The following is a 15,594-nucleotide window of genomic DNA, read 5'->3' on the forward strand; positions in this document are numbered from 1 at the left end:
AGTGACCCATACGTGAAAGCCTGTCAGAAATACGGTCTTCTATCCCTCCTCTCTCTCCCTATTTATCCCTCTCTTTTTTCCCTTCCTCTTTTTCATCTCAGTCTATTCTCCTGCCATCCTCTCTTCAAACTCTTCTGAAATAATTTTCTACCATTCTTTCCCTAATATATCTTACTGCACATCTCTTCTTCCTTTCCCATGCACATTGCGTGTTTTGTGTTTTCTCTAGACAACAAAATAATGAGAGAGAGAGAGTGAGAGAGAGAGAGAGAAAGAGAGAGGTGGGGGTGGATTCTGGCGGATCTCTGGTCACAGCGTTTCCATTATCACTCCTTTCTAGCAGAAATGCAACCAGATGCCCCCCCCCCCACACACACACAAATATGCAACCACTCACATCAGCACACACACACGCACACGCGCACACACATGCGTGCACATACATACAAACACAGCAGATGCTACAGGGCCAGATTTAGCTACAGGTTTCCCACGGGGCAACACCAGACGCCACCAGTTGTCTGGCGCTCCATCCCTGCCCTCCGCTCTCATCTCCTCTAATATTTTCTCCTTTCCCCCTCTCCTCACCGGTCTGTTCTCTCCCCGTCTATATTCTAATCTACCCTGCTCTTTCTTTTATCTTTCACCTACGCTCTTTTCTGCTCTCCTATCAGCCACTCCTTTGCCCTCCTCCTTCTTTCCCGTCCTCCCGTCTGTCTTAACCCTCCACCTCCTCGTCATCTCTCTCTTTACCTCTGCTCCCAGTCTCCTCTGCTTTTCATTCCTCTATCTCTCTCAGTTCATCTCTCCTTCTTGTGTTCTCTCCTCCACTCCTTTTCTGTCTGCTTGGCTTTTTTTTCCCTTCACCATCACTCCATTTAAGATGGAGACTGCATTGAGGAGACTGAGGACCTATGTATGCGTGTCTGCAAGAAAGCAATTTCTGTACATCACATTTGACTGTGTATGTCTATCAGCCGGCTGGTGCGTGGTATATGCCATAGCATTTCAAGTGAGCTAAAAGCAGTCAAAATGGCCAAAGTATGAAAAGAGTTATGACGCACACCACCAGCTGTATACACACACACACACACACAACCCCACACACACACACACACACACACACACACACGAGCACAGCACATATAATAGTCACACAGACTGGAGCCTTCCACTCGATCTCACTCATTAGGTCTTAGAGGCCATGGGGAGCGCGGCCAAAGTTGGCATGAGTTGCTCATGTGTATAAGTGCTTGTGTGCGCGTGTGTGTATCTGTGGTGTGGCAGTGTGCCAGGGTTTATACTTGCAGTCAGTGAACTTGTCTCTCCGGTAGTCTACCATCTGAATGCAGCTGGCTATTCTTCGTATTATACGGATGAAGTTTTGGTATTCTGGAATCTGACCACCGTCTTTCTATCTATTTAAAGCTGAATGAAGAGACAACTATCTATCAAAGGAATTGTTTGAATGATAATAAAAAAAATCATCATACTGCATCAAATAATGTATATTTTTAGCTCTTAAATAGTATTTAGCTATGTTTAACTTTTCATCACGTTTAAATCTGTGATCTGTATTCATGTACTTCATTGCTGCAAATAATTGGAACACATTTTCTTCACATCCTTCTCTTATTTCATTCTTGTTTATATGCATCCTATCCTCCCTTCACCTGCAACATTGCCCCTCTTCCCTTGTTCTCTAACACTCACTCTTCCCCTCTCTCGGGATATATTAAGCCCCGCCCCTGTGACCTTTCAGTCTTCAGCTGACGCATCATTATGACCTCATTAAAAATGGACAGACAGAGATTGCCAGAGGGGAAGTTCTCATAATATAATCAGGCCTTTTAATTGCCTTTCTCCAGAAATTAGCCACTACATATTGGTGGGTGGGTGCCACTCATCTGCTCCTATCCTCCCATGATCCCCCATCCATACTATCCCTCTTTTTATAATCCTGGGAAGCATTGGCGACTCCACTCCTCTCCTTCCCACTTTTGTCCTTTCTTCCTCTTTCTCCTTCTCTCTTCATTTTCCTGATTTTCAATTTGCTTGTTGAGTCTAACTTTTTTATAACTGCAACAGGGAGATGGAGCTGCACCACTATCCAACCCAGCTGAAGTCCCACGGTCCTTTTCCTCTCTACTCCCCTGTACTTCTCTATTGTAGTCCTCTCACACACACGGGGAATCATGTGTGTTTGTGTGTGTGTCTCATGGCACTGGATATAGGTGCGTGGTTAAGAGAACATGTATGGATTAAGAGGGAGCAGCCCCACTCAGATTTGACTTACTGACCCTCTGGTCATTCCACTTCTCTCTACCTCTCACGCTGCCTTCTTTCTCTCTCACACTCCTGCTTGCTACCTCACCCTGTCTCACCCTCTCTTTTTCCCAAGGCAACAAGGCTAATTTAAGGCAGATCCTGCCCTGAGGGGTAAACTACACTACACCTCACTACACTACACTACACTACACTATACACACACACACACACACACACAGCCTCCTTGCTATCCCCCTATCCCCTGTCTCTTTATCTTTACCTTTCTCCCACGAGCTAGCCCCTGACAACCATAGTTAGCTCTGACGCTACCTGAACTAGCCACTCACCATCATTGTCTCTGCAATGCTGCTGCAATGATGCTAATGACCAGGGGGGCTGCATAAAGCACAGCTGGTTGAGTCACTTAGAGATAGATAGATAGATAGATAGATAGAGAGTTTGTGTGTGTGTGTGTATACATGCACATGTGTGGTGTGTCCAGTGTGTGTTTAGTCCAGTGGGCTAATATGCTAATGTAGAACTCCATTGTTGGACTCATACACCGCTGTTCTATTGTTATTCATGGCCCGACCTGGTCATAACGGGGCTACTGTAGATTGTTTCTTAATTAAATGCAACACTATACTCATATCCAGTTGTAATAAAATACAGGATTTTGTTAAAAAATGATGTACACACTCATGAAAAAATGTGTAATGACATGAGATAACAGTTATCACTGAACAATATCTTAACTCCTTTAAGTGTGAAATACCAACATTTACTGGGGTGTTTTTTTTAAGAAGAAATTCATCTGAAAATGATTCCATCTCAAGTATACAGAATGCATAACTTACTGACCAAGGATCATTTTGAAACCTGTGCAATCACTCAATTATTCACACTTGATTGTTTATAAGGGTAAGGGTGTTTGAAGAGGATATTTAATATCTTTGCAGTATGCTGGTTTATATAAAAACAAAGTAAACAAAAGCATATTGTGGATGAACATCAGAGTAGAGTAAAGATGGGGAATGTATTTTGCTCCTTTTTATGGTTTTTGACTTTTTTTTTTAATCCAGTCTCCCAGGAGGCATAAAATAGAAGGGAAATGAGGGAGGGGGATCAGGAAATGGATGTATCAATTTTCCAAATGACCCTTATTCATATGTAGAGTGGGACCCCTGTATTAAATTCACACCCAACACAACAAATGGGCTGGTGGTGGTCTGCCATAGTGATGTATGTATGAGGCGCTGTATGCATGTGTGTGTGTGTGTGTATGTGATATATGTGTGTGGAGCAGGAAAGCAGTAGCACAAAAGACTGCTATTTGTCTGCCTGTTCAGGAGAGAACATGACACTTCATACACAATGACACATCGCTCAGCTGGCTAGCACAAACTGAAACACACACACACACACACACACACACACACACACATACACAGAGTTTGAAGCTTTGCTGCCTGACCAATGTAGATGTCCTAAAATCAACAATTGCAATCAATACATATTCAAATCTGAGTGCATGTCTTAGAATTAACTTGATTATTTTGATGCCAGAAGGTATCTTTGAATTGGGTCATCTTGTAGCCGAAATAAACCCAGTTTCTCTCTCTCTCTCTCACTCAATACCCAACTCTCTCTAACACTTTCTGTCTCTGCTGTCTTTCCTGAAGTCTAAAATATCTTTCAGCTGCAATCTCACACACACACACACAAACAGTATGCATGCCCCCCCACACACACACTTACACACAACAGGAGACAAGATGTAGACTCTGCTAGTGTCAGACTGACTGGGAGAATGCAGCAGTGTGGTGGAAGTCTGTGTGTGTGTGTGTGTGTGTGTGTGTGTGTGTATAAGAGAGTGAGAGAGAGAAAAAGAGAGATAAAGAGAAAGGGTAAGAAAAGAGAAAATAATGAATGCTTTCCATGTTGAGTGGCGTGAAACTTAGGCTGTGGGAGGCACTGATGGGGCCGCCGGGTACCTGTGACGAGTGGGTATGTATGTGTGTGTGTGTGTGTGTGTGTGTGTGTGTGTGTGTGTGTGTGTGTGTGTGTGTGTGTGTGTGTGTGAGTAGGAAGGGAGCGGGTCAACCTCTAAGGCTGTGAAAGAGCATGTCAAAGTGAGTTCCACCTGATGGCTAAGGCTAGAGGCAGGGAGGGAGAGAGAGAGAGAGGGAGAGAGAGAGAGAGGGAGAGAGATGGGGGGGTAGTTGGTAGGCTTAAGATCATGAAACAGTGACCTTGTACCCATATGTGCTTTGAAATATTTCAAGAACCATTTGGATCTATTCAAATCTGAACTTTTATTGCAGACACTTTGTACCACATCCGATTTCGCAAATGATTTGAAAACTAGAAGGATTTTTTCCCCGAAGGTTTGAAGAGTGACCATATTACATGATCTTATCCTTTCTCCCACATCATAAGGCTCTAACACACTGGAGGAAAACCATGCGTATCAAGGGATGAGGGTTTATCCTTAGATTTCATATGTTTTGTTCGTTAACCAATAGCCTTTATACCTATCTTTGGAAACATGTATGGTATCTAAGTTGGGAAGCACTGATGATATTGATTTACTTAAATAAAAACTTTCACTTTGGTGAGTTTTATACTTTTTACAAATTGTGGTCATGAATAAAATGGGAGTGATCAATGGATAGACGGATGGATGGATATAGGCTGATTGGTGATAGAGGGAGGATAGAGAATACTGGATAACAGGGATGTACTGAGGGAGAGATGAAGACAGGAGTGGATGGGAAGAAGGATGGTAGGCACAGGCAGAGTAACTGCGCCCTGACCGTTGTAAGGAGGAGGGCGTGGGCCAGGCCAACCATCAATTACAACCTTGACCCTCCTTCTCCTTTCCCTCTCTCCTTTGTGCTTTCTGCCTCGTTCACCCTCTCCATCCCTCCCTCTCCTACTCCCCTGATCTCCCCTCTCCTCAGCTTCCATAAATCAATCTCCTCTTTCCTCCCTCATTCTCCTCTCGCCTAGCTTCCCCGACACCCTTTTCCCCTCACCTCCACTATCCTTCTCTCACTCTCTCCCTCCCCCTCATTGTCCCTCCCTCCCTCCTTAGTCCCACTCTCCTCCTCCTCTCCCCCTTTCATCCTGGGGAGTGCAGTGGGAGTAGAAAGGTTAAAGGTGGGGAGATGAGAGAGAGAGAGAGAGAGACACACACACACACACACACACACAGGGGGGAATGGGGGGGGGGGGGTTGAGCAGTTGAGTGAAAATGAGGGACTGAGTGTGTTTAACCAAAGTGGTGTGGGGGCAAATGATCACTCTCTCCTCTGCTCTTTTCCTCTCTCTTTTTACCTCCCCTCATCTCAAAATGACTACCAGTGCATATGGGAGCAAGAAAACGAGCAAATGAGAATGTAGGTATTATCTTGTGATTCCTATCACACCCTCAAAAGGAGTGAGCAAGAAAAGGATGGAGGTAGTGTCAGAAAGGGTGTTTGCGTGTGTGTGTTTTATGACAGAGAGAGGGATACATACGTATATACAGTCAGAGAGGAGAGAGTGAAATTCTAAGGTGGGCAACATAGAGAGATGTGGAAAGTACAGATAAAAACCAGACGGACAAGCAGTTCACACTAGCTAGCAGGAGGGGTGAGTAAGTGAATAAGGTATGTGTGTGTGTGTGTTAATTAATTGTAAGTGCTTTGAGTGGCTTTTGCAGCTAGAAAAGCCCTATATAAAATGCAACTTGACTGACTGATCAACCGATGAACAAAGCAACACCAGAGCACAAACTACAGGGGAGCCATGGGGGGCTCAGCTCCTCAAGGAAAGACAGGAACTTCCCCAAAAACATGATTTGGGGACTTTTGGGAGGTCTCTATAATATTAATTACCAAATTGTTTTTGCCACAAATTTTGCTATGTGCATTTCTATAGAAATACATTATGTTTACAAATCCTTACAAACTCATGAGTTTAATGGAGGTGATGAATCACCATCCAAACATAGTGGCACAAGGGCAAACCTATTCTGTTCTCATTCACAGTGAAATTATGGTGCTTTGCTCTATTTAGCTGTCTTGTATTATTGGTGATGTTTGCTCGGGTATTTGTCCATGAGGCACAGACCTACTTATAGAGAACATGTACGCATGTATACAAGCTTGCGTCATGGAAGTTTATTACTAATGACTCACTGAAAGTCCTATCCGCGATGCACAAAGTGAGCTCCCCTTAAAACCATGGAAGAGGTTTTAAGAGGAGCTCTCTGCCTGCGCATGATGAGCAATGCGCAGGCAGAGAGACAAAGAGAAACTGAAAAAGGTCAGTAATGTCAGAGAGAGTGACGACATGGACATGAACGTTGTATTGAATGTTCTTGAGGAGACAGGATGAGACAGTGAGAAAGATAATTCATACTTTCCCTGACAGGAAGGGACATGTATATGTTGTCTTGTTTTCCCTTACCTTCTCTCATCATTCCCACGGTGAGACACTTCATAAAGCGGCAGGCCTGGCAGGACTTACGTCTCCTCTTGGTGATCTCACACTCATTGGTGGCCGGACAGCTGTACTCAATATTGCCTGTGGCACGTAGACATGTTGGGAGAGACAGATATGAAAGTTTCATTTCAGATAGATAGCTCGGCAGACACAGGGCAGGCGGACAGTCAGAGAGACAAATTTACTTGGGTGTTAGTTGTGGCAAGTTGACCTCTGAAGCAATGCTTGCTCTCAGAAAAACAGACAGACAAGCGAATAGGAAAAGCTCTATAGATATAATTATATCGTAACAAACAAGGAGAGAGAAAGACAACATAACTGAAGGTAGACTGAATCGGTGTGGACAGAACAGAGGACATGAGAGTCAGAGAGAGAGCGTGCTAGGGAAGTAGAGAATGGCCTCAGTTACCTCATAATCTCACTGCTATGCTTTATGTGTGTGTGTGTGTGTGTGTGTGTGTGTGTGTGGGTGTCCCCTTCTGCTCCTCCGGTGGACAGCAGGAAGGGACAGCTGATCTGATTAATCAACTGACTGAGCTCTTTATCAAAGATAAACCACACACAAACACACAAGTATGTGTGTATGTGCACATACACACACATATAAGACACAAACATACATAGATATGCCCTTTCACACACACACACACACACACACACACACATATATGTGCACAAAGACATATATTTCTATATTATACACTATGCAGTTGAAAATACACTATTATTATATGTATATTTCTGATTAGACAATGCTCCTTTGAGATGTTTTAGGCTTGTGTGAATGTTTTTTTTTTCCTTAGGTGGCCTCGGGTTCAACCCCTTGCTTGACATTGCGTAAGAAAATTAACATGAACCATTAAGATTGATCATTTACTCATTATGTATTTGTTTCTCTATGCTTATGTTGCCACGTGTGTTAAATATCTTAAAGGAGGTTGTGTTATGTAGTGTCAGAAGACAGACATGTGTTGTCATGAGACACATCATAAGTGGAGATCTTGGAGAGACCCCGAGTCTTGTGTTTCTGCTTGCCTGTGTTTCTGAAGAAAGCAATACTTGTGTTGAACTTAGTTGGGCCTGTTGACTCTAGCTAGAATTAGTTCTGCCTACTGCACGCAGGAGTGCCTCTATAGGATGATTGTATTTAAACGTCAAGGGGCTAAAAATGTAAGACTTCTTTATTTTGCAGAGCTACGAAGATATTGAGCTCCTCTCCCATCGGAGAGAGACGGCTCCCTTTGACTTCTGTGTTGGGGTGTTTCTCTCCAATACATACACTATAGTTTAATCCTCAACCCGTCAATGTTTTGTGTAATTGTTTCTTAAGAGATCGCAGGCAATTTCAACGACAACATCTAACCTCAGGATGGCCTCAGTTACCTCATAATCTCACTGCTATGCTTCGTGTGTGTGTGTGTGTGTGTGTGTGTGTGTGTGTGTGTTATTAACCACTCTTGTTGGCACAATGACCCGCTAGAGACCAATCATTAGGTCCTCAACCCTGGCCAACCAATCTGCTGTCTTGCAAATCCTATATTGTGTGTGTGTGTGTGTGTCTGAGTTGTATCTTTTATATCTTTGAGTTGAGTTTTGCTCAGTCTAATACAATATATACATTACTTCCAGATTAGACGAAACAAATAAACAATTTGAAAAAGAAATAAATAAAAGAAAGAAAGTTGAGGGAGGCGCAGTTAAAATAGAAGGCATTTATCCAAAGAAGACAGAAAGAGACAGAAAGAGAAAAAGTGACAGAAGATTGGGTAGATTTGTCCTTTGGAAAAAAAAAGCCTTTGCGCTTGTTTTAGAGCAACCCTAAGGATTCTGAGTATGTGGTGAGGATGTAATGTGAGGATGTTCACAAGGGAGCGAGGAAGCATCCGTGCGTGTGTATGTGAGCATGGATGTGTCGTATTGGCTATAAACAGGTTGATTTGCGTGACTGGGGCCCATAGACAGACTCAACTCAACACTGTAAAGCAGAGCTGAGGCTTAATCTATAAGATAAGTCTATGAACTTAACAACGTTAGCCTAATGACAACAGCCAATTTAAGGCTCTGAGAAGCTACCACTGCTTCCACTGTGTGTTATCCTCAGCTGCCTGCAGCCTCACCTCTGTCTTCTCTCAAAGTAATTCCCAGTTAGCTGAAGAGTACAAAAGCTGAGGCAAAATATACTCACGGCTGTGCTGAAAATGTTATATCACTTCATTGTTTTCCTGCCCCTCATTGTACCCTTTGTTTTATCTCCTTTTCTTCTCTCGATTTTTTCACATTGACCTCTTGCTCTTTGTCCATTCCTTCCCATCTTTTCCTCTTTTGAATATTTTGCCCTATTTTGCTCCCCATCTGTTCCTTGCCTCCTTCGTACCTGTCTTTTCTGCTCTTTACCTTCTGTCTTGCCTCCTGTTCTACTCTCTCTCCTTTACCTTCTTTAACTCCTTCCTTCTCTCCGCCGGTTCCTCTCCCTCTCTCCAATTCCCTTAACTGGCTCGTTTCAACCCATTTCGAAAGCATGGCATACTGAAATGGACGGGCCAGCCACAGGACTTCACATGTAGGAACATTTCTCTCCCGTGTCCATTCACTGTGCTGTGTGTGGCATGCAGCAGGGAAAAACGCAGTTCAGCCCCTTAAGATTAAATGACTGATTCTAATTTTCTTTGCATTAAAACACTTTTCTCTAAATGTCGTCTGCCTCTTTTCCTCTGCTACTATTTCTCACGTTCCCTCACAATACAACTACAGTAGAAAAGTGCCCCAGTAAGCCAGTGCCTCTCACCAGTTCACAGAGTAAACAGTGATTACTATTGACTGCAGCAGTGAGGAGGATGTTTTCTCATTATTGGACTGATTAAGGGGGCTGGTTAGCTTGGGAAAAGGCTAAACACACTAACAGAACTTAATGGATAACAAGATGGTCGTTAATGAGCCTTGTTAGATGGTCTTAAGGCTAAACATGCTAAATGCTACTCTGGGAACATTATAACCTGATGTACTGGTTTGCTTAAACCAAGACTTGATGCTGCAAGCAGAAACGAGGATTATGGCAAATAAGAGGGGCCAGTAACTAGCACTAAGACTAAATTTAATACATGATCCTAAATAAACACTGCTTAATGGATAATCACTAACATGGCAAGGTAGGTAGCCTAGGCTGGCCCCAGCAAATGGATACACAGTACGCCCATAGACATGACCAATAGGCCTTGCTAAATGGGTTCATTTTCAAAGAGAATATAATGCAAACTAAATTGCAAGATACCCATGATGTTATCCATCACATGTGCAGAAAATCAGAGTATGCATGAATCCGAGAGTATGCCTGATATTCTTTGTGCATAAGGAGCAGAAGGAGAGCATTCCTATTCAGAGCAGGGTTTGGGTGGGCTTACTTTAAGTGGGCCTATATGAGAGTACAATATAGGTCTACTATGTGACTTGTGTACATTTTTGTCCCAGTCTTGGTATATGCTCCTCGAATAAATTGTGATCTACACACTCCTGTGCAGAATACAGCTAAGAAGGAAAAGAGTCTCTGTAAGTCACACAAAACACTCCATGTATGTACTGTGTGTGTGTGTGTGAGTGGGGGGGGGGGGATTTACCCTGAGGTTTAAAAATAATTGTGCTGATTTTCTCTTGATACTATTTCATTTATATTAAGAATTAATATAAGAGAATGACGAGCAAGAATACTTGAAAACGGACCTTATTATCCCTTTATGTCTTATCACCTCTCATAACCCCCAACTGCCACTTTCATTCCCAACCTACTTCCTCTGTTTTTTGTCTCTACTATTGTTAACTAAACTCTTCTACTTACTTTTCTTTACTCTGTCTTTCTCCCTGTCATCCCTCCTTTCTCTTCCTCTACTCATTTTTTTCTCCTTTTCTTCCTGTTTACTTATCCTTCTCTCCCTCCTTCTCCATGCCTTTGTCCCCTCCCCCAGCTCCCCTTCATCCCTCTCTCCCAATAAGGGAGTGATAGATGCAGGTTGTCAGGTGTTGCTGGACTGACGCCACGGCAACAGTACCTGCCAGAGCCACTTCCTCCTTGCTGAGACAAATACACGTGTGTGTGCACACACGCACGCACGCACGCACGCACGCACGCACGCACGCACGCACGCACGCACGCACACACACACACACACACACACACACACACACACCACTGATTCCTTCCTATATCCTATTGCCCATCCTTGCTTTCCCCTTACTTTCTCTCTCCTTCTTCACTTATTGTTTATCCAGGCTATTGGTGGATCCTCTCCCTCTCCTCTCCTCTCCTCTCCCTGTCCAGCTGGAAGTGTTTTTTTGATGATTACCTGCGGTTTTATTGGCTAATGGGTTGAAACATACCAATATGTCTGCCGCTGCCCATCCGGGGCTGGCCCTATGCTCCAGCCAAGATTTTACACACACACAAACACACACACACACACACATTCATAAACACACATAAACATGGACATAAGTGCACAGACACACATAAATGTGGATTCATACACATGAATGAACACACACACACACACACACACACACACACACACACACACACACACACACACACACACACACACACAGGCCTGTCTGTGGAGGGTCATGGCTTGTGTGAGGGCCAAAGTTAATGTCATGACCCATTGGTTCCAATGAATCCAAGTCTGGTCAGCCTGTATCTAAACAAAAATAAACAGAACCATACAGAGCCTTCTCTCTCCACTGAAAAAAATGTGATCTTTGCACATAGAGGCACAGTTTTATATTCAGTATTACACTAATTTGCCAGTTTCATTGTCTGAATCCTTTCTTAAAAATACTGTTAAACTTCTCTAATTTTGAGTGCTCATTTTATTTACACAATATGTGATGTCAAAGTCATCTTAGAAAATTGATCTTTTTAAATGCATTCATTTAAAAATATAAAGGGTTGACAATGGAGTGTGTAAAAGTACACTACCGTTCAAAAGTTTGGGATCACCCAAACAATTTTGTGTTTTCCATGAAAAGTCACACTTATTCACCACCATATGTTGTGAAATGAATAGAAAATAGAGTCAAGACATTGACAAGGTTAGAAATAATGATTTGTATTTGAAATAAGATTTTTTTTACATCAAACTTTGCTTTCGTCAAAGAATCCTCCATTTGCAGCAATTACAGCATTGCAGACCTTTGGCATTCTAGCTGTTAATTTGTTGAGGTAATCTGGAGAAATTGCACCCCACGCTTCCAGAAGCAGCTCCCACAAGTTGGATTGGTTGGATGGGCACTTCTTTGAGCAGATTGAGTTTCTGGAGCATCACATTTGTGGGGTCAATTAAACGCTCAAAATGGCCAGAAAAAGAGAACTTTCATCTGAAACTCGACAGTCTATTCTTGTTCTTAGAAATGAAGGCTATTCCATGCGAGAAATTGCTAAGAAATTGAAGATTTCCTACACCGGTGTGTACTACTCCCTTCAGAGGACAGCACAAACAGGCTCTAACCAGAGTAGAAAAAGAAGTGGGAGGCCGCATTGCACAACTGAGCAAGAAGATAAGTACATTAGAGTCTCTAGTTTGAGAAACAGACGCCTCACAGGTCCCCAACTGGCATCTTCATTAAATAGTACCTGTTAGAGCCTGTTTGTGCTGTCCTCTGAAGGGAGTAGTACACACCGGTGTAGGAAATCTTCAATTTCTTAGCAATTTCTCGCATGGAATAGCCTTCATTTCTAAGAACAAGAATAGACTGTCGAGTTTCAGATGAAAGTTCTCTTTTTCTGGCCATTTTGAGCGTTTAATTGACCCCACAAATGTGATGCTCAAGAAACTCAATCTGCTCAAAGAAGTGCCCATCCAACCAATCCAACTTGTGGGAGCTGCTTCTGGAAGCGTGGGGTGCAATTTCTCCAGATTACCTCAACAAATTAACAGCTAGAATGCCAAAGGTCTGCAATGCTGTAATTGCTGCAAATGGAGGATTCTTTGACGAAAGCAAAGTTTGATGTAAAAAAAAATCTTATTTCAAATACAAATCATTATTTCTAACCTTGTCAATGTCTTGACTCTATTTTCTATTCATTTCACAACATATGGTGGTGAATAAGTGTGACTTTTCATGGAAAACACAAAATTGTTTGGGTGATCCCAAACTTTTGAACGGTAGTGTATATGAAAAGTATGATAGTACGTGCTTCATAATGTGTGTGTACGCATGTGTGTGTGTGTGTGTGTGTGTGTGTATGAGAGGGCTGGAAAAAAAGGGAAGAGAGAGACAGTGTAATAGATTAAATCTATTGAAAGTTATATCATAAAGAGATCTTGGCCTCAACATGATGTCCGACCCATAGGTTGCTGAACTTTTGTCATAATCTATACCAGTGTCCTCACCTGTATGACCTTTAACAAATGAGATGTTTGGAGAAGAAAATTGACAAATGGTTTGGACATGATCCAGATGATGGATGACTGAGTGGTTAAACCTATATACAGAGTAATTACAAGGTCATCTGTGTGTGAATGTATTTGTGTGTGTGTGTGTGTGTGTGTGTGTGTGTGTGTGTGTGTGTGTGTGTGTGTGTGTGTGTGTGTGTGTGTGTGTGTGTGTGTGTGTGTGCACGTGCATGTAGGAGTGTGTCTCTGGGTATGTGTTTGTATCTATGATTATCACTGGATGTGTATGCTTTGATCTGTTTGTCAGGGTTTTATTGTGTGCTGATCCCATCCCATAATACATAAGTACATAAAGTGCATAAATGTCATGTTACTGGTGCCCACTGAACGAATCTCGGGCTCTTTCTGGGGGTTGCTGATAAAGATTAAAATTGGAAGTAGAAAATATAAAACAGTCTGTGGATGGATGGATCACAGATGAATAGGTAGAAGGAGAGTTGAAGTAAATAGAAAGTTGGAGTGTTGGATGTTTGGATGTGAAAAGAATACAAGATGATTGGTTGGATCACAGATGAATAATAACAAAAGCTGGATGGATGGATGGATAAGTGGTTGCTGTCACTGTTAAGAGCTTTATTGGCATTTATAAAAAGCTTCAGTCTATCTGCAAGCAAAGCCAATGACTCACTAGATGAACAGATGAGTGAAATCATAGACGATGGATGGATGAATGGGCAAAAAATGAATGGTTGCTTATTTTGACTGACTAAATCAGTGAATGGCTGGCTATTTGATGAGTGATGGGAAAACTGGCTTGCTAGCTGACTAACAGGGTTATAACACACATATTTGGCATAATAAACCAAATATGAAGAAAGCAAATTCGAAAAAATCTTGGAAGATTCTCTGTAATTCAAATCCATCACAGGTTTGCTGCCTGTCTGATATAATGACTAATGACTGACTGACTTCATTTACTGACTTGTTGCACTTCTGACTTCTTGGGTAACTGCTTGATTTGAATCCTAAAAGGTAAATACAAGGGCAGAAAGGTGATCAGTCTGGGAGTCAAGGACGCCTGTAATTTAAGAAAAGGTGGTACGCGGAGGAATACAAGCTCTACAAAGAGAAAAATAAAACACAGGATGCCTGAGCATAATTCCTGGTACTGTCCTCATCATCAGGATTACTAATCTGTCCTCTCTCCTGTAACCTCTGACCTGATCCCCTGACACCTAGACTCCACCTCTGACCCCAGTCTGACTGCAGGTTATCACCTAAACAGAAGGCTTATGTCAAACATCCTGCCTCTTGAGCATTAGTGGCTAAATCTGGGGATTCAAACTACACCTGAAAATTATTCTTTGCTGCTGAGAAGCACTTAAGATGAGGTCAAGGTTAGGATTGAAAGTGTTTCGTCTGGTTGTGTTGTGTCTCAGCGATTGAATATCCATGTGTATGTACGGGTAAGTCAGATAGAAAAGACAAGTGAGCCAGCATTTTACAGTATATGTTAAGGATGTCAGAATCAGGGTCAAAGTGCATGTGTATCTTTGTGCGAGTATGATATGGTATGTGTTTGTATGTGTTCAGAATGATTTGTGTGTGTGTGTGCATGCATGTGTGTTTTGTGTGTTATTAACGCCATGAGGGAAACCGATTTAGAGGCTCTTTTAGTCCTGGGGTGGGCTAACATGTGCTATGGAGGCTCGGGTGTGTGTGGAGCAGAGAGGTCACCTCAGAATGACCTTAAAGCCGAAATCCTTTGTTCTACTGAGGGGATTCTTGCTTTGCATGGCACCCTTCAACAGAAGGTGGGAGAGATGGAAACAGAGCGACAAAGATACAGAAATAAAAGGAGACATAAATAAAAGAGGCCAGATTTCAGTTTTGCAACTGGAGAAGGCTGACACAGAGACAGACAGATGAAAAGATATAGAGGAACCCTCACAAATACAAAGTAAAAGAGAGAAAGAGGGCCCAAAATGGAAGCCAACCTTGGATGGTACGTTTGAAGAAAGCCTTGCAGGCCTCGCAGGAGGCCACTCCATAGTGGTACCCTGATGCAATGTCCCCGCACACCAGGCACAGCCTCTTGGGCATCGAATTCAACATGTACTCGCACTTTATCTGTGAATCTTCACCGATGGTAGACGAACAGTCCTCATAACGCTTTGATCCAGGGCCGCCAGCAGGACCCAGGGGGCCCGTGTTGGAGCTGTAGAGGCTCGGAGAGTCCAAGCCATTGGGGTGACCATTCATGGTGGATGAATATGAGCCTGAGGCGTCACTGGAGCCACCTGGGGAGTGGTGGTTTAGACTGTCAGTCAGGGAGGCGGGACTCGACGGCTCTGTCTTTATATAAGAAGACGGACAGTTGGACTCAAGGTGGCGCTCCTTACTGGACATTCTGCAGAGAAGCCTTTAGAAAACAGAGAGAGAGAGAGAGAGA

At 42.9% G+C, this 15,594-nt stretch overlaps 1 protein-coding gene across 4 annotated transcripts in view; it reads right to left on the reverse strand.

Moving 5' to 3' along the window:
* esrrga (estrogen-related receptor gamma a) overlaps positions 1-15,594 on the reverse strand; it is a 105,138-nt gene that overhangs the window by 58,118 nt on the left and 31,426 nt on the right. Inside the window, exons 1-3 of one of the 4 annotated variants that reach the window (XM_056278496.1) lie at positions 15,140-15,557; positions 6,724-6,840; positions 5,293-5,301 (exon numbers count right to left, since the gene is read on the reverse strand). In XM_056278496.1, the coding sequence (XP_056134471.1) occupies positions 5,293-5,301; positions 6,724-6,840; positions 15,140-15,551 (538 nt within the window). In that variant the 5' untranslated portion in view covers positions 15,552-15,557. Of the gene's footprint in view, positions 1-5,292; positions 5,302-6,723; positions 6,841-15,139; positions 15,565-15,594 lie in introns of those variants that run through there. The other 3 variants (XM_056278494.1, XM_056278497.1, XM_056278495.1) reach the window with 3 other exon arrangements.

The sequence above is a fragment of the Lampris incognitus genome, chromosome 4, assembly GCF_029633865.1.
Source record: "Lampris incognitus isolate fLamInc1 chromosome 4, fLamInc1.hap2, whole genome shotgun sequence".
Taxonomy (NCBI): domain Eukaryota; kingdom Metazoa; phylum Chordata; class Actinopteri; order Lampriformes; family Lampridae; genus Lampris; species Lampris incognitus.